The sequence below is a fragment of the Lithobates pipiens genome, unplaced genomic scaffold, assembly GCF_037356315.1.
Source record: "Lithobates pipiens isolate NorthernLeopardFrog02 unplaced genomic scaffold, aLitPip1_a1.2 Scaffold_22, whole genome shotgun sequence".
Taxonomy (NCBI): Eukaryota; Metazoa; Chordata; class Amphibia; order Anura; family Ranidae; genus Lithobates; species Lithobates pipiens.
Window position 1 is genome coordinate 120,930,318 of NW_027507784.1, and position 26,351 is coordinate 120,956,668.

General features: G+C 44.3%; 1 protein-coding gene across 1 annotated transcript in view; it reads left to right on the top strand.

Annotated features, from left to right (window-relative positions):
• The first annotated feature begins 3,783 nt into the window (after positions 1-3,783).
• FTCD (formimidoyltransferase cyclodeaminase) overlaps positions 3,784-26,351 on the top strand; it is a 55,942-nt gene continuing 33,374 nt past the window's right edge. The window contains exons 1-5 of the mRNA XM_077450150.1: positions 3,784-3,917; positions 17,804-17,987; positions 21,104-21,232; positions 22,848-22,936; positions 23,606-23,785. Coding sequence (XP_077306276.1) covers positions 3,864-3,917; positions 17,804-17,987; positions 21,104-21,232; positions 22,848-22,936; positions 23,606-23,785 — 636 coding nt within the window. The 5' untranslated portion in view covers positions 3,784-3,863. The remainder of the gene's footprint in view (positions 3,918-17,803; positions 17,988-21,103; positions 21,233-22,847; positions 22,937-23,605; positions 23,786-26,351) is intronic.

Genomic DNA, 26,351 nt, shown 5'->3' on the forward strand with positions numbered 1-26,351 from the left:
CACTTTGCAAAGAATACCCAACCAATGATATGCAAGGAAAATAAAAAAAACAGCATTTTTTCTTGCACATGATTGGCTGATAGAAATCAGCAGAGCTTCCCCTCAGATCTAGAGCAACTGCACTTGCCCTATTCTCCAGATAGAGCACACACATACCAGTCTTTTGGAGAAACTTGGCCATATTGTGCCACCAATACTTCTGGCCAGAGGCCTACTTTTTCCCATATTTCGGCCAGAGGTTTGTTACTCAGAGTAACGATACCAAATGTGTTTTTAATGATTTTCTTGGCGAAGAACTTCACACAACACACTGGTACAATGACATGTATTCCTCTAATTAGTGAAAGCACCACAATTCCATTAAGGCTGGGTTCACACCTATGCTAATTGGATGCAGATTTCCTCATATCCAATTCGCATGACAGAAGATTGTGATTGGCTCTCTTTGGCAGTGTTTCTCAAGGCACCCCAACAGGTCATGTTTTCAGGCTTCCCATTATTTTGCACAAGTGATTTGATCAGTTTCACTCCCCTAGTAATTACCACAGCTGTTTCATCTGAGGGAAATCCTGAAAACATGACCTTGAGGACTGGAGTTGAGAAACACTGCTCTATGGAGATGATTCACATACCTCCGTTGCGAGTGTGGAGCGGCTTGCACATGAAAGCTGGAACAGGGATGCACGAACCCCCTACTGTGAGCTGATACGTCGGAGGTGTGAGCCCAGCCTAAGTCTAAAGCCGCGTACACACGATCTGACTTTTTGATGGGAAATGTTCGATGACAGGTTGTTGGCGGTAAAGCCGACTGTGTGAGTTGTAAATACTAAGGGGGAGCTATTATAATATACTTTAGCTGATACCAAAAAAAAAAAAGTGCTAGTGCTTAATGATACCTCCGGCGCTGTTTATATTAAACCGTGATCAATACACATAAAGTGCTCATGCTATCAAACTAAACTTTCAGTGAAACAAATAAAGTGCTAGTGTTTAAATAATACCGCAGATATCTCATAAATCAATACATATTACAATTTACATTAAATACAATCAATTCAAAAAAAGTGTCCATAGAGATGAAAAGCATAAAACTGAATGGGTGAATCCTGTGCCCCGTCACCACTTGGAAATATTGCTTAAACACATCACCCAGTGAATTATGGTAAGTAGCCTACTCACCAACTCACCATGACCCCTTTATGTATTTATTTACAAAGTTTTGAAACTGAAACAAAAAAAAAAATTTTTTTTTCAACATTTTCGGTATTTTTTTTATTTGTAGCGCAAAAAATAAAAACCGTAGAGGTGATCAAATACCACCAAAAGAAAGCTCTATTTGTGGTAAAAAAAATGATAAAAATTTCATTTGGGTACAGTGTAGCATGACCGCGCAATTGTCATTCAAAGTGCGACAACGCTGAAAGCTCAAAATTGGTCTGGGCAGGAAGGTGTTTAAGTGCCTGGTATTGAAGTGGTTAAAAAGCTTTTTTTTCTAGTGATATCAAGAATAATATTATTATGCTTTTATAATTTTTTTATTTGGGCAAGTTACCACAACACCATTATCCCATAGTTTTTAAGATCAAAGATACAACTATGTTGATGTCGCTTGTCAACTTTACATAGTATTTATTAAAATGTAACTGCCTACTCCCAAAATATAATTTGAAGTAAAACACATAGCCAAGTATTATTCTACACAATTTTTTTTATTTTGCATTAAAAAAGAAAACAAATAAAATTAGACACACTGTCTGCCAATAGAACTTAACCAAAAAAAGTGCATTCTATGCATCCAAAAATATAGAAAATATACCAAATCAAATCATTATTCAAGCAAAAAAATAATGTCAAAGCAATAACTCAAAGGCCAATAACAAATAACACGTTATATCCCCCGATTCCACAACATGGCTGGTTGACAAACAGCCATTCAGAAACGAACTGAAAAGCACAAAATGAAAAGTGCGAAATGAAAAGCACGAATCAACACTCACCAAACTTCTACTAAAATGAGCAGAAGGAGCCCAAAGGGTGGCCCCCTTACCATTTCAACCAGGGGGGGGGTGGGATCTGGGGGTCCCCTTGTTTAAGGGGCTTCCAGATTCTGATAAGCCCCCTGCCCGTAAACCCCCACAACCACCGGCCAGGGTTGTGGGGATGAGGCCCTTGTCCCCATCAACATGGGGACATGGTGCTTTAAGGGGTCACAGACCCCCAAAGCATCCTCCCAATGTTGAGGCCATGTGGCCTGGTACGGTTCAGGAGGGGGGCGCTCTCTCGTCCCCCCCCTCTTTTCCTGCGGCCTGCCAGGTTGCGTGCTTGGATAAAGGGTCTGGTATGGATTTTTGGGGGGAACTCCACGCCATTTTTTTTTTATTTGGCGTGTAGTTCCCCTTAAAATCCATACCAGACCTTAAGGGTCTGGTATGGATATTTAGGGGGAACCCCACATCATTTTTTTTTTAAATTGACGCGCTATTTTTTCTTTTATCAATGACTTTCAATGACTGTTATTTGTATTACGGGAACTGACAATTCATTATAGCCGTAAGTGCTTTTAAATCACTTTTTTTCCTGCAGAAATTACACTTTATGCATGGACAGTCCTAAGAATGGGAAACATGCGCCCCTTTACAGGCATACTATACACACCCCCCAGGTACGAAATTTAAAGGAATATTACACTTTTATTGTTTCAATTTAAGCATTATTAAAATCACTGCTCCCGAAAAAATTGCAGTTTTTAAAACTTTTTTTGCATTGATACATGTCCCCTGGGGCAGGACCCGGGTCCCCAAACACTTTTTATGACAATAAGTTGCATATAAGCCTTTAAAATTAGCACTTTAGATTTCTCCCATAGACTTGTACAGGGTGTTCCGCAACTTTTCGAATTTGCCGCAAACACCCCAAATTGTTCGCTGTGACTTGTGCAAGGAGGTGATGTTTTTAAGAATAGTTAGTTAGCCTTTTCCTCCACAACCATACTAGGGTTGCCACCTTATCCCTTTAAAACCGAACACATATTAATTACACAGGTTCTGTGGTTGATTAAGGTGGTAATTAAACTCACTTGGTGCCTTATCTGCATTACATTAGCCTCAGAATTAAGGATGCGCTCAGGCGTGTTCACAACTAGCATGTGCAGAGCCCGCTAGGAAGTCGGCACCACACAGCACTAACTATAGTCAGTGAGACATTCCTCGATCTCTGCAGCAACGCATCAGGAAAATTTCTCACTGCCTGTGATTAGCGCTGTGCGGTGCCGACTTCCTGGTGGGCTCTGCACATGCTAGTTGCGAACACGCCTGAGCTCATCCTTACTCAGAATCTGTGTAATTCATATGTGTTTTGGGTTTAAAGGGATGAGGTGGCAACCGTAAACTATACACACTTATTTAATAAGAAATCACAAAATACAGTCACCAGATTTAATTCTATTTAGATCAGCAAAAGATCAATTCTGATTGGCTGCTATGGGTTATTGCACTTTGAATTTGTCTTATTAGATAAATGTGACATGGTTAGAATAGATTTGGAAATAATGTATGATCACAAAAGATCCCAAAATGTGCACACAATCCTTTCCTTTTAGTTTGCTTAGCAAAATTTGCACAGCAACCTGTTACATATTAAATGGACACTGTTGATGTGTGTCTGGACATATGCCCCTTTCCTGAGGACATCGTTTTGTTTTGTACACTTTTTTTTACAGACACATCCTCCCTTATATCAACCAAAGCCAAAGATAATGAGTTAATAATTAACACCTGAAAATAGCAGACTTTTAGAAAGCTTAGTGAGGCAGCCTCACAGGGGGATCAAGCCATTCCACTAGAAGGGCTCAAGAGAAAGAAACCATGGCCAAACTAGTGGAATGTGTCCCAAATTTCTCAGAAGGAAGAAACAAGGAGGTAAGGGAAATTATAATTTATTTCCAGGTGTTTAGAGAAAGATATCACATTGTCTTGAGATATCCCTATGGCCAGATTCACGCTTTTATGATGAGGGGCAATGCATGTTATGCTTTGCTGTGCCAATAAATCTGAATGCCACTAAAGTGCATAATTTGTGTTGCAATTTATTACTATTATGGTGTAGATTATATCTGAATTATATCCCAATGCATGGTGGTGAGCTGTGTTGCTAAAAAAAAATTGTGCATTAACCTGTTTGGTGTGCCAGAAAGTAATTTCAAATGCATAGGCTGCCTTCATGCATGTGGCATAATGTGAAAGATGTAAGTGGAACAGCCAAGGTACATTAAAATGACTAATCTCTCACTGGATTTTGATTATTATTATTTTTAAAAAATTATATAAACCTAATTGCTAAACTGAAAAGGGGAAAAAAAACAATAATGGTACATATACAGGTTGTTGTTGTTATTGTTATTATTATACAGGATTTATATAGCGCCAACAGTTTGTGCAGCGCTTTACAACATGAGGGCAGACAGTACACTTACAATACAGGAGGGACTAGAGGGCCCTGCTCGTTAGAGCTTACAATCTAGAAGTTATACCTCCATTCTGCTAAATGAGAAAAACCAAAAGGATTGACAAACCGTGCATACCAGATTTAAGATAAAGTCTATACTGCAAGGTGGACAAACCATTTGTGCAGATGCAGAAGAACCCTTTGGAACTTGGAGGCCCATTTATATTGGATGTGAATCTAACTGTAGCCTGGGGTGCTCTCCTGCTGTAATGTAAAACTAGGCATGGCCCGCATCTATCTAGCCATCATCGCGTAGCACCCTGGGGTTTAGTCAGGGAGCGCTTCACAAATTTACTTGCCAAGAGTCATCTTGGTCGGTCGGGAGAAATCAATACATTTCTATAAAAGTTGGGCCTTGTTGCACTTTTCTCTTCTACCAGTAGGTGGTCGGAAACTTGGTGGGACTAGATATGAAAGGGCAACCCATGGTCAGGTTTTGGATATATGGGGTATCTCAGTCAATGGACAGGGGGTTTTCTTCAATCCCTTGGCCGGCTGGGAGAACCTATATATTCGGGTGAGGTCAAGTGATCGCTGTTCTGCGCCACCTGGATGGCTGTCTGGGTAGATGTGTCATATGCCTTGGGCTGCTAGGCCAAAGATTGGGCCTATCCCGGGGGCATCTGGATGCCAGACTGTGTGAGGACCTATCCAGAAGTAAGCAGGCAGCACAGGGTTGGGACTGTGGCTTGCAGTCCAACAAAGGGACCAACCACCTTTACCATGGACCACAGTGAGTAACTGAAGAAAGTACTGGAACCGTATTCTCACCGAATGGACACGGTGGAGAATCAGGGAAACTTCAGGCAGTGATCAAGTCAGGGACTCAACCCGCGGAGGAGACGCTTGCAGGGCAGCCTTGTGAGTCAAGCCAGGGACTTCACTGGTTAGCAGGGCTGAAGCTTGAGAAGTATCTAGAGTGCCAAGCTAGGGACCCAGCAGGGAAGCGTGGGTGACGCTTGAGGCAGATACCACTGCCATCCTTGGAGGAGCTCAAGGGATTCTTAGTCGGTGAATCAGAGGGTCTAGTGAGAGACCGGGTGCTCAGTATTGAAAAACTACAAGAGGCAATTGTAGCGGAGCTGAAAGAACTGTTATGTTTGAGTTAGGCACTGTTAAAAGACTGTTGCCATGAGAACAGCATTCCTGCATGGGCAGAAGTGGCACCTTGTTGGGGCCATTCTCTGCAAGGCTGTCCTCCTATTCAAGTGTCTGAGTCTGCCAATTGAATCTATAACTATTTAAGGGTGTCCTGGCCCTAACCCTCTTTCCCCCAAAAATACAAAAAGGACTGTCCAACGAAATAAAACCTCTTTTTACATCCAAGAAGTGTCTGGCGCCCAATGACTTTCACCATCAAAGCTAACAAAGATGATATCATTGCCCTTATTTGGGAAATGATTGTCACTGGGTGGTTAGAGCTGATAGGGAGCTGAAAGACCAGTTCTCCATAAGGTCTGCTGTACTTTTGATTGACCGCATTTTGCAGTGGGCAGATTCGATAGCTGCTATTGGTCTGAATAGCGATTTATGAATCCACATTGTTGTGAGCTGTCAAACAAAGTCGGGCACTGCCTTCCTCAGCCTATCAGAGTGACAGGTGTAGTGGCCAGAGAGGGAGTGCATTGCAGTGCCAGTGTGGATAGAGTGCAGATATTGAGAGATTTATGTACCTGCTTGTGACTCGGGTACTGCACCCTGGTGGAATGCTAAAGGGTGTCTCTGAAACCCTTCATGAATTCTCGCATGTGTGTGTGTGTGTGTGTGTGTGTGTGTGTGTGTGTGTGTGTGTGTTTAAACTGACTTGACAATGAAGAGGGCTCCTCTTGTTGGATGATGATGATGATGATTATTATTGTTTCTTTTTGGTGAAACTGGATGAGATTCTTTTCAGCCTAACTATGAATAAGGCTACATTACGCAGAGATCCAAGTGCTAGAGACGGATTGATTGTAATAACCATCTATAAAGAGTATTTTCAATTTATAATCTGCATTAAAGTACTGATATTACCCAAATTTCCTCTCCTGTTGACAATTGTCACCAAACTCTGTTCTTCTACTCAGGCTCCTTTTTTATTTTCTGTTGCATCTCTGGGACTCCATGTGATCACTGACTGCCATGAAAGCAGGAGACGGGTTTGAACCCTTCCCCACTTTACTAAAAAAAAAAAAAATGTTCTCTTGTGTTCACCGACTGACACAGCTCCTTTCTTAGACCATTGGGTTGTTACGCCACCTTCAGGAGAGGACTAGGCAGAACATGTTAACATGTACAACAAAACCAGAAAGCTCTAGTTCCGCTCAAGGGGCAGTCCCTTTGGTAACAACCCCCCAGCCTGCCTCCTGAGCCTCAGTTTTTTTTTTTTCTGCCTAGTGAAGAAGGACCTAGGAACCTTGCGGGCCCATCGGTCCGTGGATTTTTCTCTGCAGAAGTTTGTCTTTTGCGCAAGACTAAGATCCTGTTATCTGCTATCAACAGCTGGCTGGGTGACAGGCTGGATACCCTTATCCTTGTAGTCTCCCCAGCCTGGCCAGCGATCATGTGCAGACCAGAGCTCCGTGCTGGGTTGGCCACGACATGCCCCCCAGCTCCAGGGGCCATTACATCGGCCAGGAGGGTTTCGTAACTGGTGGCCTTGTCTTGCAAGTCCTCCTATCTGGTCATCCACAAGGATAAGGTAGTGTTTCGTCCGCAACCTTCTTTTCTGCTGAAGGTGGTTCCGGCGTTCCACATTAATGAAGGCATTGTATTGCCATCTCTGTGTCCTAAACCGGCACATCCTAAGGAGGTGGCCCTACATTCCTTGGATGTCGTCCGGGCTCTGAGGGTGTATTTGTCTGCTACGGCTCCCTTTCAGTAGTCAGACTCCTTGTTCGGTGGCTGGTCCGAAAAAAGGCATGGTGGTCTCGTTAGCCACCATTTCCAGGTGGATCAGACAGATTGTAGTACAGGCCTACACCTTGAAGGGGCAGGTTCCCTCCCTTTCCAGTCACGGCCCATTCCACCAGGGTAATTGGAACGTCTTGGGCCTTTCCGACATCAAGCGTCTGTCGTTCAATTTGTGTGTAAAGCAGGAACTTGGTCGTCTATTCACACCTCTACAAAATTCTACAAGGTAGATGTCAGTGCATCGGCTGATGCCTGTTTTGGGTGCAAAGTTTTGCAGGCGGCCGTGTAATTGCAATTGCACTTAATTTTTCCCTCCTTTTGTCTTTCAGGACAGCACACTTGAGACCTCGGCTCCTCCCTTCTCAGGAAACACTGCCTCCACCAGATCTTTAAAACCATTCCTTCCCTCCAGCCCTTCAGTTTTTGGTGTTTCCTCCGGCGAGGAGATATCCCTAGGAACCAGGGTTTAATTCAGCTGGGGAGGCTGAGTCCAGTGTTATCCTGAAGGCTGAACGATTGTTCTGGCCGTAGGGATGTCCGGAGAGATTGAGGTCTCTCATACATTGCAGCAGGGCTGGGAAGTCCGTTACCTGCAGTATCTGTCGCGTCCCATCCTTCCTTGGGGAAACTGGAGGCCTGGGACGTTCGTTTTGGAGCTGTCTGGGGAAGGTGTTTACTGGAGTGTCCGTGTCTCCCCCTCGTTAGTGTGGTCAGCATGGAGCTCAAGGCTGGGTCAGATGACGGGCAACGTTTTTTCCGACGGGAAACATCTTTTTCGACAGGAGAGGTCACGTTCGGTTCACCCGCAACTTCTGGTTCCGGTCCTGGGATGCCAAAACAAATGGCGCAAAGGCTGGTGTTTGCCCCATTCACGATGTAGCGACAGCTAAGAGGAGCAGTTTGTGGCAAATTGACCGTTTGGGCCGAAGGGATGTTTGAGACTGATGGTTCCCGTTCGGTTCCGGGTGATGCCAGCACCAGCCATTTTAAGGTAAGTGGAACTCTAGGGTGGTTCCCTTACTATTTCCCACTTGGCTCCATGGGTGAACTCCCCTCCTTGGTGGGAGGGGAGGAGTTGCACGTCTGGAACCCTGGTGGTGGTTGGTCCTGGGAGGGTGCACTCCTGGTGTCGGTCTGGTGTTGATTTTTTTTTTTTTTTTTTGCTGGCAGGGGCTGATGCTGGTGGGGTTTTTTCTTCTTTTTTTTTTTTTTTTTTTTTTGTCATTACAGGGTCAGAAGTAGTACATCTTCAGGTTTGAGCCCTCCCCTTTGGGCTATCCTCTCCTCCTCACCCCCCCTCCCCCCCCCCCCCCCCCCCCTCCCCGGATATTCACCAAAGTGATGGTGGAGGCTCTGGCTTTTCTGCGATTCAGGATTTGCAGGTAGCAAGAGATATTTTGTAACAATTGGGATGGCTCTTAAATTTGAAGAAATCCAGCTTGGTTCCATCTCAGAGAGTGACGTTCCTAGGTTACGTTCTAGACTCAACTCAGCAGCGAGTCTCTCCCAGAGGAGAAAATTTGCAAAGTAGACAAAGCTTTGGCAGTCCTACAAAGCAATCAGCAAATCTCTATAAGAAAGGCCATGTCAGCTTTGGAACTGCTGACGTCGGCCCTTCCAGCGGTAAGGTGGGCGGGAGCACATTTCCGCCCCTTGCAGCTGTTCATTCTGGAGGTTTGGGATCATACTCAGAGATCTCTGGACTCTACGGATCTCATTCCAATAAAGGTAAAGAGGTCCCTGTGGTGGTGGAGGAAAGCAGCAAATCTATCTCAGTATCTAGAATGGGTACTTCCAGTGTCCAAGGTCGTCGCAACGGACGCAAGTGGTGTGGGTTGGGGAGCACACCTAGAGAAAGGTCTGGCCCAAGAATCCTGGAGTTTTGAGGATGCGGGGAAGTCCTCGAATTGGAGAGAGCCATCTCCCTGGCTCTCAGGTTTTTCCAACAGGAACTCCAGGGACCTCATGTTCAGGTCCGTTTGGACAATTCTTCAGCAGTTGCTTACATCAATCGACATGGGGGCACAAGAAGCAGTTCCCTTTTGCTCTCTAACAGAAGCAATATTCAGCTGGGCAGAGGTTACAGTGCGCTCTCTATCGGCAGTACACCTGAAAGGAGATCTAAATCGGAGAGCAGACTTCTCAGCAGGAGGAAGCTGAGGGAGAGCGATTGGGTCCTGAATCTGGGAATCTACAAGATGATTGTCCAGAAGTGGGGGAACCTGTGTGTGAATCTTTTTGCGTCAAGAGAAAAACGCAAAAACTCCTATTATTCTTCTCTCTGAATCGGGGGGGGGGGGGACGGCGCAATAGTAGTGGATGGCCTTTCCCCCTCCTGTGCTGTTGCCGGCAGTTCTGAGGAAATTACAGTTAGAGGATACAACCCTAATCTTGATAGCTCCACACTGGCCCAGGAGGCCTTGGTTTTCTGTTCTAAAGAAGCTGGCGGTGGAACCGCCTTTGGATACTTCTGGTCAGGGAAGATCTACTTTCAAGGCAAGGCCCAATCTGCTGCCATCAAGTGGAGAGGTGGAGTCTGGCAGCCTGGCTACTGAAGAGGAGATGCTGGAAAAACAAGGGGTTCTCCGAAAGGTTGATAGCGACTCTTCTGAGTTCTAGAAAGGAAGAGACACGCAGGATTTATTTGAACGTATGGAAGAAATTCAATTCCTGGTGTGTGGAGAGCTCTTCTTCTTCTTTTTTTTTTTTTTTTTTTTTTTTTTTTTTGTTCATAGTCCAGTAGCAGTGCTGGAGTTCCCACAGAGGGGGGCAGACGAGGGACTTGGCTCTCAGTACTCTTAAAGGACAAGTTTCTGCTTTTAAGTGGTTTTTCTTGAACAGCATCTGGCAGCGACTCCTTGGGTTTCCAGGTTGTTTAAAGTGGAAGTAAACTCCCTTATCGTTTTCAGCCAAGGAAGCTGCCATCTTTGTCTCTGTTTAATCTTCAACTCCTATGGTGCTGCACATGTGATTCGTTATGACCAGCCATTGGATGGTTTGATAGTTTGGCTGAGAGCACAGCCAATGTGCAGTTAGCATTCCCGGCATGCCTTTTTTTTTTTTTTTTTTTTTTTTTTTATTTATTTATTTATTTATTTTTCTGTTTAAATCCATGGGTTTAATTCCACTTTAAGTAGACAGGGACCAGTCAGTTTCCATCTCTTTCCAGTTTGGGATCTATCTTTAGTATTGCAGGCTCTTACAGAGGATCCTTTTGAGCCTATCAGTTCTTGTACGGTGAAATTTTGAACCCTCAATGTGTGTGTGTGTGTGTGTGTGTGGTGTTATGTGTGTTTTTTTTTTTTTTTTTTTTTTTTTTTTTTTTTTCGAATCCTGTGAGGGAACAGGAACATGTCTTCCACAAGTTAGATGTCAGGAGGTGTGTGTTAAAATACCTGGAGATTACGCAGCAATTCAGGAAGTCCGATTCATATTTTTTGTTTCTTTTTCAGGGGCTAGGAAGGGGTCCAAAGCCTCTAGAAATACTATTGCCAACCTAATCCACCTGGCTATTAGTCAGGCATACATGGCACAGGGGGTGGAGGTCTTGGAAGGTATTAGGGCCCATTCCACTAGGGCTATGGCAACGTCAAGCAGAGTGGGCTGGTGCTACACCCGAGCAGATTTGCAGAGCAGCAACATGGTCAAGTTTTAAGACTTTCGTTAAGCACTACAGACTGGACTTATTGTCTGCCCAGGACCAGGCCTTTGGGCGTAAAGTCCTGCAAGCAGTAGTCCCACCCTAGGGTAAGTGAAGGATAAGGGATCTCACCGCTCCAGGAGCACACATTCAGGCTGTAAGCTGTCTCTTCGGATGGGAAGCCACAGGTGCTGGCTATTACCACTAGCAACAGACGAAAAACAAGCTCTGGACTGCCGCACTCTTCAGAAGACCACTTTCTATTATTGGAAAATCGCAGCTCAACAAACACAGCGAACAAGGAAAAATTGTTGACGTTTCGCACTCTGGTGGAGGTGGTGTTTCCTGAGAAGGGAGGAGCCGAGGTCTCTCGTGTGCTGTCCTGAAAGACTCAGCGAAAGAACGTTTTTTTATTTTTTATTTTTGACAAAAACACAGTTACTTTAAGTAAATGCACTGTTGCATTTATTACCGCTAGTTTTTTTTAGGCGGTTTGTAAGGTATTGACTCCCAGATTGAGGAGCACTCTGGTGTTTTATTTTTTTTTATTTTTTTTGTGTAAGTTCTATGCTGTTCCCACATTCTGTTTTTTGTGGGTGAAGTTTTTATACTGTTTCCCACATGCCATTATGGGTGAAAAATTTTATGTTTTGGCACTGCTTGGGGACGTCCCGATGGCCTAAGAAAGGAGCTGTGTCTGTCGGTGAACTACAGGGAAAAGGATTTTACGGTGAGTACAAAAATTCTATTTTTTTTTTTTTTGTCAGTTTACACCTTTGACACAAATGTGACACAAAACTGTAGATGTTGTTGTTGTTGTTGTTGTTGTTGTTACTGGCTAACAAAACACCACGGTGATAGCTTTGTTCAAGAATTTCTGCATTTGGGTCAGGACTGGCCCTCCATAGATAAAAAAAAAAAAAAAAATATATCAATGGGCTGCCTTACCTCGGCACATGTTACCATATGTATGGTAAAGCTCCAGTAAGGTCTGAACCCGGTCTGGGGGGAAAATGTGTAACTCCATAGTACATATTTTTTGTATATACAAATATTGAATATACTTCATCTTTGCTGTTAACACAAAATGTAAAAAAGAGTCTCTTGGGAAAGTTGTTCTGGTAGGCTTTTTTTGAAATATTTCTAAAATCCAGTTATCAACCGCTGTCATTTTGCTTATCTCCATAAGTTGTTACTGAGAAACAATGTGGGTTTTATTTTTTAAAAACATTTTCTCAAATCGCCTTTCAGGACAACCCCGGAGAGAGTGTAGCTCCCCCTTGTAATTAGGAAACACATGCCCACTTTAAAAACACCTCCTCTTCCTCCATGGCTTCAGTTATTGTGTTTCCTCCTTGGAGGAAGCATGTGCCTGAACCAGGGAGAGCTACACTCTCTGCAGGGGAGTAAGGCTTACCTTTCGTTGCAGGTTGTTTCTTTTTGACCCCCAGCAGCATCTCCACGGGGAGAGGACTCCTGGAGCTCCTGGTCTCGCCATCTCACGGGAGTAAGGACCCTCGGAGTGCCGGCGTCGGGTGCCCGGTGTCCGCTGGTTAGCGCAGGGAGGGCTCTGTTGCTGGCGGAGGCCGCTGCAGGTCAGCGGCATGGCTCCGTTTTCGGCGCCGGGTCCCGGGCGGCGACGGCGTCGTTCACGGTGATGCGCGGGCGCTCTGAGGGGGCGTGGTGCCGTGGTTCAAGCGCCTGGAACGCAGGGATCATGGGGCGGGTCAGGTGACCGCGTGCTTCCGCTTCCGGCCGGCCCTGATGACGCGGCGGCCGGGAAAATTTAAATGACAGAGCTGTTTGTGATAGCTGCCTCACTCAAACGATGGAAGAGTGTAAGCCAGCTATGGCGGAGACAGGCGCCCCTAGCACCGGTCCAGCCCAGGTACGTAAGGTGCACTGGCTCTGCTTTACTGTTGGGCTATGTCTTTGTCTGTTCCCCCCTCTTGGGGGCCTGTCGCTGCAGGTCAGAGGTGGACTTCGCTCTGACCTTTTGCAGCCTAGTTCTGGGGTCTCACTAGTGGTCTGTTTGGTGGTGGGTCTCTGCACTGGCTTGGTGTTAAGCAACTGGTTGTTGAGAGCTTTTAGTGAGTTAAACCTGTATGTCGTTTCAGGAAAAATCACTAGGAAAAGCTAGACCAGGTCAGAGAAAATGTCCTTCTTGCAAGACCCCCCTCAGAGATTCATAGCAGAAGGCAATGTGCAGAAATTGTATCAGAGAATTGGTGGAAGAGGAAACATCTCAACAATATAAAGATTTGTTTTCTTCGGTTAAAGAGCTGACAAACTCCTTGAGTTCAGTCAGGTCCATCCTGATACAAAACCCTCCCGCACAGACCGAGCCTCAGAACTTACCGCCCAGCCCCAGGGCGTCGTCATCCAGACAGGTGGAAACTGAAGAGTCTGGAGACGAAGGGGGTAGTACTCTCATCTCCTTCAGGGATTCTGAGGAGGAGGAAGAGGAAGAAGATAGCAGGGGCTCCAAATTCAAGCTATCACTAGAGGAAGTAGATGATATTCTTAAAGCAATCTACACTACTCTAGAAATTCAAGAAGAAAAAGTACAACTGTCAGTTCATGACAAAATGTACCAGGGGTTGGACGAAACAAAACGGAGAGTTTTTCCAGTCCACAGGGTCCTCTCAGACTCAGTGAGAAAGGAGTGGAAGGACCCAGAAAAAGCCCCTTTCTTCTCTAAAGCTCTCAAGAGAAGGTTTCCCTTCGAAGATAAGGACTCAGAGGTTTGGAACAAGAAACCCAGAGTCGATGCAGCTTTCTTGCAGGTATCCAGACGAACGGATCTAGCCTTTGAGGATATGGGGATCCTTAAAGACCCAATGGACAAAAAAGCTGACTCCATCCTTAAAAAGGCTTGGGATGCTGCGTCAGTCAGTCTAAAACCAGCTATGGCAGCTACGGTAGTGGCCAGGAATCTGGAATGTTGGGTAGAGAAGCTGAAGAGCCATATTGAGGCGGGGACACCCCGCAAGGATCTCTTGGAGTCCTTTCCACTGATCCTGAATGCAGTCAAATACATGGCGGATGCATCAGCAGAATCGGTTAAACTGGCCGCTAGGTCTTCGGCTCTTGTAAATTCAGCCAGGAGAGCAGTTTGGCTGAAAACATGGTCTGGGGACACTGCTTCTAAGGTCAAGCTGTGTGGTCTTCCCTTCTCGGGTGACTTGCTCTTTGGTCCCGATTTAGAGTCTGTGCTGGATAGAACAGCCGATAAAAAGAAGGCTTTTCCAGTTAAGAAAAAGCAGGAAAAAGCAGGTTGCCAAAAAGAATTTTCGTGCTTTTCAGCAGTCCCATAAAAAAGACCAGGAGCGCAAGAGCAGATGGGGTTCACAGAAGGGCAAAGGCAAGGGTGGAGTCCTCTTTAGATCTCCCCCAGAGCAGTCCCCTAAGAGCAAGTGACAATATCTCCCCAGTGGGGGGGAGACTGTCAGCTTTTCGCGAACAATGGGACAGGCTGTCTCCAAATCTGTTTGTGAAGAGCGTTGTCGATCAGGGGTACAGGTTGGAGTTTTCAGAACTACCCCCGAGCAGGTTTTACGTGACAACATTGCCAAGGGATCAGGAGAAGGCCTCTGCAATGAAGCTTTTGTTACAGGAGCTGATACAGCAAGAGGTTCTGATTCAAGTCCCAGTAAACCAGCAGGGCGGGGGTTTTTATTCACATATTTTTCTGGTGAAAAAACCCTCAGGGAAGTACCGTCTAATCCTGAATCTGAAATTTCTGAACAGGTTAATTCGGTACAAACATTTCAGGATGGATACAATTTTCTCCATCACAAAGCTGTTGACCCCAGAATGCTTCATGGCGTCCCTGGATCTAAGGGACGCCTACCTTCATATACCAATTCATCAGGCATCGCAGCAGTTCCTGCGCCTGGCATTGAAGGTGGGGAGTTCGGTATGGCACCTCCAATTCAGGGCTCTGCCATTCGGACTCTCGTCCTCTCCCAGGGTCTTTACGAAGATCATGGCAGAGGCTTTGGAGCCCCTGAAATTGAAGGGGATTCCAGTCGTCCCTTACCTGGACGACCTTTTGTTTTTTGCAGACTCCAGGGAGCAGGTCCTAGTCAATCTCCAGAGGGCCCAGTCTCACCTCGAGGGCCTGGGATGGCTTCTAAATCTAGAGAAGTCAATCCTGACCCCCTCACAGGAAATGACATTTCTGGGGTATACGTTAAATTCGATTCTCCAGAAAGTTTTCCTGCCGTTGGAAAAACAGGAAAAGTTGCAGCTAGCTGTACAGCGGATACAGAGCAACCAGACAGTCTCAGTCAGGACGGCTATGGCAGTTCTGGGCCTGCTTACGGCAGCAATCCCGGCTGTTCAGTGGGCCAGGTTCCATTCCAGACCCCTTCAGAGGGAGGTTCTGTCAAGCTGGTCCCATCAGGATCCTTTGGAAAAAACAGCTAAAAATTTCGTCAAGGACGAAAAGGGCTCTTTGGTGGTGGAGAGACCAGGCAAACCTCTCAAGGGGCCTGGTGTGGACCTTTCCTGTGGACAAGCGCCTTACTACAGACGCAAGTGCCTGGGGCTGGGGAGCCCATCTGGATGGTCAGACATCTCAGGGGGTTTGGTCCAAACAGGAAGCTCAAAGATCATCCAACTGGAGGGAGTTGAAGGCGATCTTTCTGGGATTAGTGGCCTTTCAGCAGAGTTTGAGAGGCCACCATGTCCAGGTGTTGTCAGACAACACAAAAGCGGTTACCTACATTATGAAGCAAGGGGGAACCAGAAGCAGGAGCTTGATGGAGCTGGCCAATCTGTTGTTAGCCTGGGCAGAGCAGAACACAGCCTCACTATCGGCAGTGCATCTGAAGGGCTCTCAGAATTTGTTTGCGGACCTCCTAAGCAGGCGCAAATTGCTAGAGGCAGAATGGAGTCTGAATCAGGAGGTGTTCCTGATGATCTCCGAGGCTTGGGGGGTTCCACAGGTAGACCTTTTTGCCAGCCAGCAGAACTCAAAGGTGGACAGATTCTTTTCTCTTCACCGAGGAGATGCAGCAATAGGGTTGGATGCATTGGCTCACCCCTGGCATTACCAGCTGTGCTACGCCTTTCCCCCCTTTCCTCTAATTCCACTAGTACTGAGGAAATTCAGGGAAGAAAGGACAGACTTAATACTAGTCACTCCTTTTTGGCCAAAAAGGCCCTGGTTCGCGGGTCTTCGAAACCTAGCCTCGAAGCCCCCATGGAGGTTACCACTCAGAAAAGATCTGTTATCCCAGGGGACAGTAAGTCATCCAGAGGTGGAACTCCTACAGCTAACCGCCTGGTTTCTGAGGAGGACCTATTAAAAGCCAAAGGTCTCTCAGATAAAGTAGTAAAGACCCTGCTGTCTAGTAGGAAGGCAGTTACACAGGCAATTTACATGAAGGTCTGGAAAAAGTTCAACTCCTGGTGCAGTTCTAGAGAACTCAAGGTCAAGAGCACGGTGTCCGTCTTGAAGTTTCTCCATGAAGGAATGGAGAAGGGTCTCGCAGCCAGTACCCTGAAGACTCAGGTGGCTGCCTTATCAGTTTTCTTTGAAAATACTTTATCTAAAGAAACTTTAATTTCTAGATTTGTTAGGGCTCTTGCTCGAAATAGACCAGTAGCCCTTAAAGACTTTCCCAGTTGGGATTTGTCTACAGTTTTACAGGGTCTCTCGGGAGCACCGTTTGAACCCTTACAGGAAGCTTCTTTACAGAAGGTGGTTTTAAAAACAATCTTTTTGGTGGCCATCACCTCGGCCAGGAGAGTCAGCGAGCTCCAAGCTCTAGCTATTACAGAACCCTTCCTTAGAATTTATCAGGACAGGGTGGTACTGAGGACGGATCCAGCATTCCTACCGAAAGTATCCTCAGCTTTCCATCGATCGCAGGAAATAGTGTTACCTACATTCTCTGCAACCCCAGCAAATGCAGGAGAGGAAGTTTTTCACACATTGGATGTGAGAAGGTGTCTATTACAGTTTCTGAAAGTTACTAAAGATTTTAGAAAATCAAACGCCCTCTTTATGATATTTTCTGGATCACGCAAGGGGGAGAAAGCTTCTAAAAGTACGCTGGGTAGGTGGCTTAAGTTGGTTATAACAGAAGCCTATAAAGCAAAAGGAGAAATACCTCCCTCAGGTATTGCTGCCCACTCTACTAGATCCACGGTAGTTTCCTGGGCTGAAAGGGCCGGTGCAACGCCTGAACAAATCTGCAAGGCTGCCACTTGGTCCAGTTATTCGACATTTCTCCGGCACTACCGGTTAGATCTACTGTCTGCAGCAGATCAGGCCTTCGGCAGGAAGGTACTGCAGGCAGTAGTCCCGCCCTAGGGTAAGTTTCTCGGTTATCCTCTCTGGGGTTGTCCTGAAAGGCGATTTGAGAAAGACTAAGTTAGACTTACCGGTGACGGTATTTCTAAGAGCCTTTCAGGACAACCGTTACTTCCCTCCCTAGGTTATGCTTAGTAAATGTATTAAGTTCTACCATGGTGTTGTGCTTTCTGTGCTTTGTTTTCCAGCGTCGGAAGGCCACAATAACTGAAGCCATGGAGGAAGAGGAGGTGTTTTTAAAGTGGGCATGTGTTTCCTAATTACAAGGGGGAGCTACACTCTCTCCGGGGTTGTCCTGAAAGGCTCTTAGAAATACCGTCACCGGTAAGTCTAACTTAGTCTTTTTTTTTTTTTTTTTTTTTTTTTTTTTTTTTTACGGCTATTTAATTTAATTGATATCCCTGAATAAAACAACCCATATTTACTGAAATATTCATCTTTAGATTATTGATGCAGTAGCTGCAGCCATTTCACAGACTGAGGGATGTCGCCTGCTAGATGTTGATCCTGGAGCCTCCACCAACCGCACAGTGTACACCTTTGTGGGTTCGCCAGAGGCGGTCATCGAAGGAGCTCTGAATGCAGCAAGGGTTGCTTTTAAGATGATAGACATGAGCAAACACAAAGGTTAGCATGTCACTTTATTCATTCCTCCTAAGACTATATTCAATGCCCTTGTTTTACATGCATTGTCCTCCTTTTACGAACTATGTATTGATATAGATGGAGAGCAAGGCAAGATAAAGATGGCTATTGATGCAAAAAAGGCTCCAAGACCAAGCTTCAGATATACAGCTGCATAAAGGAGTTCATGAACTCGTGGCGTCTGCATCTCGTAGTTCTGATTGGGGCCATCACCACCCTAATGGAGGTGGCATTCACCCCTGAACAAACTAGCGAACAAAGTCCATGAGGGCCCAAAACAATAAGGGGAGAAGAAATGCAGCAAAGCGGGGGGGGGGGGGGGAGAGAATGGGGAGGAGGGTACATGCATTGTCCTTCATCTCAATGGATAGTGCATTTTGATGGAAAATGTACCAAAGCTTCATTTCTTTTTGTGCATCTGCAATGCAAAGGTGTAAATACAAAACTACCCAAATCTGTTTTGCTTGCATTTTGGCTGCCAAATGTGCATAATAGGTTTTGATATTTAAGCCCTTCTTCCAGCATTGGGGATGTTAATATTTACTTTCCAGACTTACGGGATTGAGCCTTTTTAATGTAGGTGTAAAAACACCAACGTAGAACATTTAACAAAAGCAGTATTGATCTAAATGCATCTGCATGCTTAAAGATGCAATTTCAGTTTTGAAATTAACTACATACAGTGCATCTGGAAAGAATTCAGTACTTCACTTTTTCCACATTTTGCTATGCTAGTCTTATTCCAAAATGGATTAAAGTATTGTTACTCACCTCTAAATGCCTGTTGCTAGGGGGTCCCTCATAGTCTGCCTCCTTCAGTGCCCGGGCTGGTGACCTCACTTCCCCTCGGTGCCGCACAGTCATCTGGGACCTGTCACGTGTCCCAGATGACTGTGCGGCGTTGCTCGCGCATGTGCAGTGGGTGCCCGGCTGTGAAGCCACAGCCGGGTGCCCACAGTAAGAATTCCGGCGCCGCGAGCGGAACGGGGAATGAGGGGGGGCTTCGTTCGCCCGCATCGCAGGACCCTGGGACAAGTAAGTGTCCAATTCTTAAATGTCAGCAGCTGTAGTATTTGTAGCTGCTGACTTTTAAGTGTGTGTGTGTGTGTGTGTGGTGTTGTTTTTTTTTTTTTTTATTTTTTTTTTTTTTGTGGCACCCCACTTTAAGTTTTATTTTCCTCAAAATTCTAAAACCAAAACTCCATTCTCCAACGTGAAAGAAGTTTGCTTAAACGGGAAAGATCAGAAAGAGTGATTACACCGCTGGAAAAAATGTGTGCCCTAATGTGCTATACATATTAAATGTGAATGGGGCTTGTCAATACTTTATAGTGATTTCTGTTCATCTTTTAGATGTTGGTCTTAATAATTTGAATCTTGAAATGTTGGCCGTTTTGAGCTTTTGTTAGTTTTGTTTAAGGTTTGGTTTTGATTTTTGGAGGTTTAGGTCCTACTGACTCGTCTTTTTAATATAGATTTCATGTTCATATTTGGTCTGATAATGTTCAGTGTAATAATAATTAAAAGGTTGTGGGCTTTCCACCAATTGCTTTGCAGATTCTTATGTTTTTAGAAGATCTGTGTGGTGCTTTGTTTTAAGGGGTCCATTATGATTCCATATTTTGTGGGGGGGGGGGGGGGGGGGGGGCTTTTTTTGTTGGTGTGTGTGTGGATTTTTTTTTTTTTTTTTTATGGTGATTAGTGTAGTTTTTGGTCCCAGGTTCCATTTCCTGATAGACACATAGCAGCCAGGCAGTCACTCAAATCAGAATAGGATGTTCATGTCTTATTGCAGTTTATTTTGCTGAAAGACCTGGGATAGTCTGGTGGTCTGGGGATCCTCCAAAAAAAAAAAAAAACTTCTAACAAACTATAGTTGAGGACTCCAAAGCTGATATGCTCCTTTTTTAGGGTGAAAACCACCCTCTTTAAGTCTGAATTCACACTAGTGCAAATTAGTTCTACAACTGAGGTGTGGTAGGGAGGTGCCTCCCCTTTAAAGTTCTGGAGGTGTTTCCTGTGGTCCAGTGTTAGTCACGATCTCTTTCGGGTGCTGTCCTGAAAGACTTATGGAAAACAAGTTACCGGGAAGTCTAATGCCCCGTACACACGTTCCGATTATCGTAAGACCGATCGTTCACATTTTGTTGTATACAACTAAGATTGAATACAACAGTGCAAAATGTGTGCAAGACTTTTGTCGTACGATTCTGGAAAAATCTTCCGTCGTGCGTAGCTACGTATTTTAAATGATGTCAAAAACGTGTGACCTGTGTGTCCTTCTGGTTTATTTTCATGTTTCCGATCATGCGTGGTGTTTGTCTAATGACTTTTATCGGACGCATACTGTACTGACTACACGACTGTCGTACGATGGGCTGTCATCCGACCAAAGTTTTCCTGTTTGTTCCTTCGGATTTAGTTGGACGGACTGTCGTGATCGGCTGTCGAAAGCTGCGTACTAACGATCAGATTATCGAACGATCTGTCCGAAAGCGACTTTTGTGGTCCGATAATCGGAACGTGTGTACGGGGCATAACTTGAATTTTTTAGGTGCTGGCTTCTGTTAGCCACAAGGCTACATCCTGTGTTAATGACACAATCCTGATTACTATTCCCCCTCCCTTTTCCTTTTATAAAAGCTGAGAAATGCATTTTAGTACGGTTTCCTTAATTTTATTTGTAACTTCCCCTACATCTTTTATCGGGTCAATATGTACTGCCCTTGCTTTTCTTACTTTCTTAGTTTAGCTAGCTGTTGTGATTGCACTATTGCATTTCTTGTAGTGTTGGAATGACAACCATGATCCTTTTGGTTTTTATTTCGACATCTGCTATTTGTAATTCAGAATCGGAAGCCTCCTCATCCTTCGGACTAGTGGGCCTGTAGCGTATACTCTCAATTAATTTCCCATTGTTTCTTTCCTTTGAAGCTCCAGCCACAAGGATTCCCCTCCTCCTCAGTTGCTGTTGAGAAAAATTGAATGATAAAATATTTACACTGTGCACATCATTCTCTCTCTGTTCCCTGTCTGTTTTGAATAAAGTAATTCAGCCTGCAAGTTCAGTAGTATTAACTTGTCTAATCTTGTTTCAGGAGAGCATCCTCGTATGGGAGCACTGGATGTCTGTCCATTTATTCCTGTCAGGAACGTAACAATGGCAGAATGTATATCCTGTGCAAATCTATTTGCAGAGAAACTGGCTAAAGAGCTGCATGTTCCAGGTAGTAAAACAATCTTTGCTATTTATTATTATTAATAAATATGGTTCTCTGTTCATCACTTAGGTTACCTCCCAGATATAAACCCATAATGCAAGAAATGCAGATTGCTAAGCTTCTGAAAATCCAAAAAATATATATAATTTTTTTATCATCTGTTTAGCGGACCTCCAGACTGTTGCAAAACTACTAGTCCCCTCATACCTCTGGGTGTCATGCTTGTGGCTGTCAGTCTAGTGAGTCCCGCAGCTAACAGCCACAAAGGGGGGTAGGCATAGGGACGGCATGACATGTGCTGGACTGCAGTCACCATTTTTAATAGAGGTTTCTGGCCGCTTTAAGGGGTTAGGGGTGAGCGAAGCCGGAGGCGGAGCCACAGAGTCTATTACATCCTAGCATAGGGAATTGCTGGCAGTCGGAGAGCGGAGGAGGAAGCGATTCCCCACCCGCCCTCCCTGTTTTTTTTTTTTTTTTTGGTACGGGGGTTGGTCACAGGTATGGCGGAGTGTGCTCCATTGGGCGGTTCTTGGGGCTTTAGATGAGGAAGTGAAATACAGGAAAAAGGCCTGTTATACCCATCCATGGGATGGGGGGTGGTTTCATGTACTTCCAGGTTACGAGGGGTTAACCTGGAAGGGTTTAAAAGGGTAGGTCACTGCTACAGTTGGTTATAGCCTCTGAGACAGGGGTTGCTGTCTGGAGGTTAAAGTAGAAGTTTGCAGTGACCATTTATGTTGTGATGCTACGTACCCATGACCCCTTGGAAAGGCTGGGAATGTTTACAGTGTTTAAAAAAGTTTTGGAATTTATTAAAATTATATTTTGTTAATAAAGTTTAGGCCTGATGGCCATTTACTCCATAATCTGTCCTGTCATTTGTTAGGGGGGATGGGGTTTGGAGGGGGGCAGGCCTGTCATGGGGGTATGAAGTAACATAGAAATATAACACTGGGTTGAGTCCTACAAATGTCATGTTGTCCCTCATGGGACTTTTAGTTCTGCAGCAGCTAGCCTATGTTTTCCAATGGAGCTATTTTTATTTTAGTGTGCTGAGTGTTGTCAGTTTTTAGTAGTTTTGCTTCTGTTGTAACGTGTGTGGATTTTCTTTTGTCCCCGCAGGAGCTGGCAAAGCATTGCACCCCGCAATCTGTGGCGTACAGTGCAATGTCAGTCACCTGCTATTCTTTAATCAGCCCTCTGCCTGCACCTCTATATGATCTTCTTTGAGATGGAGAGCCAAAGGAAGTGTCAAGGGACTACGAGTGTGCTGATTACCACATTCATGTTCCATTTGATAACTACAAGTCTGTCTGCAGCAGTGGAAAGTGACTCGTGGTTTATTCAGATTTCTATGAATGATGTGGCTGTGCTGGCGGAGCCCTGCACAGCTGTTTAGATTTTTAAATGTGACACCGGCTACGGGGGAACAAATGCCACTACACTTTCATGTGGAAGGGGCTCTGGAGGTGAGTGGTGGATACCTGGTTACATGTTTACAACATAAATATGGATGTAACCTAATGCTAAAGGTAGAGTTGGCATTTAATGTCTCATATAATATTATTATTAATAATGTATAAAATGTCTACATTTTTATTTAAAAATTTTTTCTTTCCAGTTTACCTTTATGGAGAGGCAGCTCGCAATGAAAGTCGAAAAGCTCTTCCAGCAGTGAGAGCTGGGGAGTATGAAGCGCTTGCCACTAAGGTACAAAGGGTATTCTGAATGAGTCAGTTGTCTGCAAGCTACAAAAGTGCTGAAACTGTTTTTAAACTGGCTAACCTAAAATAAGCATACAGATTAAAAAGGTTGGGGCTTCTAACCTGCATATTTGTTCAGGGTCAGCAAGACTGCTGAAGCTAGGAGATCAGCCAAACTAGTATTTTCAGACAGGGAGGTCTGCAGCAACAGCAGTCAGGTTTGTACAAGTTTCCTTTGAATGTTTTGTTGCTAGTGGTGTCTCAAAATCCATGCTGGATTCCTTTTTTGTATCCAATTGGAAGTCCAGGCTATGAGGATAAAGGGTGGCTGAGGACTGGATTTGATGGTAAAGGGTGAGATCTTGCAACCGATATGTCAGGCTCTTAAAGTATTAGTTTTCTTTATTTTTAATTTTTAATTTATTTTTTTGTCCTTTTTAAAACTAAAACTCTGGTTTTATGTGCATGCTAGTTTTAGGATATAAAGATGTAATCCTTTTTTATAAATGGTTTTGGCAAATTTTTATTTTCTTCATTATGCTTTTATAATGTTTGCTTTTATTTTTCTAATATAATTTTAGCATTCTGTAAGATATGCTGTTGGGGTTCCCCCCCCCCCCCCCACAATATCTTGTCTGGGTTCCACCACATCTGAATCTTTCTTGTTTGAATGTAGCTTCAAAACCCAGAATGGAGTCCAGATTTTGGAGATTCCGTATTTGTTCCAAGCTGGGGGGCAACTGCAAGTGGTGCTCGTAAATTTCTTATTGCATACAATATTAATTTGCTGACTACCAAAGAACTGGCTCATCGCGTTGCCCTGAACATCAGAGAAGGAGGTCGTGGGAAAGATCAGGTGAGAGGGAAATGGTGGTTTCAATAATACGACTGTATCCTGTATTCTTAAATCTCTGTATATGCAGTTTTCTTTGTGCCTGATTCCTGGGGTAGCCAGTAAAATAGCATGTTGCCCTTATCCACTATAGTGCGGTAACATTTTTCTATTGACTTTGATCCAGCTTTGTTTTTATATAAATGAATGAACATAGCATGACTGCCAAGCAATAAACCTTTTTTTAAAGCATTTAACTACACTATTAAAGAGGAGTGCCAGATGAAGAAAACCTTTTTTACAAGTCAGCAGCTACAAACCATGTAGCTGCTGACGTTTAATAAGCACACTTGCCTATCCAGGGTGCCCGCGATGTTGGCCGCCCGAGGCCAACCCATCCCTCGGCTCATGGGTACCAGCGCCGCCATTCGAACTAAGGGAAACTGGCAGTGGAGCCTTGCGGCTTCACTGCCCGTTTCCTACTGCGCAAGTCGAGTGGCACTTTGTAAATGGCCCCTTTTTTTTGTTTTCTGGGGGACACGCATGTCCCAGAAGGCAACGGGGCCACTCACCCAAGAGGAGGAAGAGGCAGATTAGGAAGACTGCCTAGCAACAGGGGTTTCTGGTAAGTAAAACATTATTTTATTTTTATTTTTTGTTTTAGGGTGGCCCTACACTTTAACCACTTAAGCCCCGGACCAATTGTCAGCCTAAGGACCAGAGGTCTTTTTACAATTTCGCACTGCACTGCTTTAACTGGTAATTGCGCGGTCATGCAATGTTGTACCCAAACGAAATTTGCGTCCTTTTTTTCCCACAAATAGAGCTTTCTTTTGATGGTATTTGATTGCCTCTGTGATTTTTTTTTTTTTTTTTTTTTTTTTTTTTTTTTTTTTTATTTATTTATTTTTATTTTTTTTATGATATAAAAGGAAAGACTGAAAACTTTGAAAAAATAAAGATATTTTCTACTTTTTGTTATAAGAAAAATCGAATAAACTAAATTTTAGTCATACCGGTACATTTAGGCCAAAATGTATTCCGCCACATGTCTTTAGTAAAAAAAAAAAAGTCAATAAGCGTATATTTATTGGATTGCGCAAAAGTTATAGCGTATACAAACTAGAGTACATTTTCTGGAATTTACACAGCTTTTAATTTATGACTGCCTATCTCATTTCTTGAGGTGCTAAAATGGCAGGGCAGTACAAAACCCCCCCCAAATGACCCCATTTTGGAAAGTAGACACCCCAAGGAAATTGCTGAGAGGCATGTTGAGCCCATTGAAAAAAAAAAAAAAAAATGTTTATATATATATATATATATATATATATATATATATATATATATATATATATATATATATATATATATATATATATATATATATATATATATATATATATATATATATATATATATATATATTATTCATTTTTTTTTTTTTTGTCCCAAGTGATTGAATAATGACACAAAAAAAAAAGTTTACAAAAAGTTGTCACTAAATTATATATTGCTCACACATGCCATAGTTATATGTGGAATTGCACCCCAAAATAAATTCTGCTGCTTCTCCTGAGTACGGGGATACCACATGTGGGGGACTTTTTGGGAGCCTAGCCGCGTACGGGACCCCGAAAACCAAGCACCGCCTTCAGGATTTAAATATAAAACGCTACCAAAAAAAACTGTTAGCCATCGCAGGGATCAGACCTGACTCTGCGAACGCTGCAGTTATGTGTTTAGTGTTTTGTAAATGACAGTGATCGATCGATACTGCACTTGGGTGGGCTGGGCGGAGGGGCAAAACGCAGGTGCTAGCAGGTATCTGGGCTGATCCCGCTAACGATGTGTTTTTTTTTTTGGAACGCTAAACTGCTGGGGACGCTAGTATAGATCTGATCAGACCACTACGGGAGGTGTATGCTTTACCCGTGGGTGTTGGCGGTACTGGCACTAACCTAGCGCTGCCTGGGGCGACGCAAACCCTGACCCTAAAACCTGGGTGATCAGGGGGTTAAACCTTTATTGGGTAATAAATGGTGGGTGCCCTGATGCTATAAAAAGCAAACTAACTAACCAGAGTCACCCGTAACACTTATACGGTGATCACTGGTGAAAGGGTTAACTATGGGCAATCAGGGGGTTAAAACCTTTATTAGGTTGTATATGGGGGTACCTAACACTATAAAAACCTGGCGGTGAACCTAAAAAAATAACTAGCTACCTAGCGGCACCAGTGACACTAATGCAGCGATCAGAAAAATGATCGCTTGGTGACAATGGCAAAAGGGGGTGAAAGGGTTTCCTGGGGGCAATCGGGGGGGGGGGGTTAAACCTTTATTTGGGGGGGCTAGGGGGCTACCCTGGACCTAACACTAACTGCCCTGACACTTTTTACTGTCACAACTGACACTAAATGCAGTGATCAGTAAATAAATGATCACTGCAATCAGTGACACTGTGACTGGGAGGGGGGGGGCGATTTGTGTGCCTATGTGTACCTACGTGTCAGTGTAGTGTTGGTGCACACTTGCTATGTCCTCCCCTTGCAGTCCGGTCAAAAAGACTGCCCCGAGGAGAGTGACAT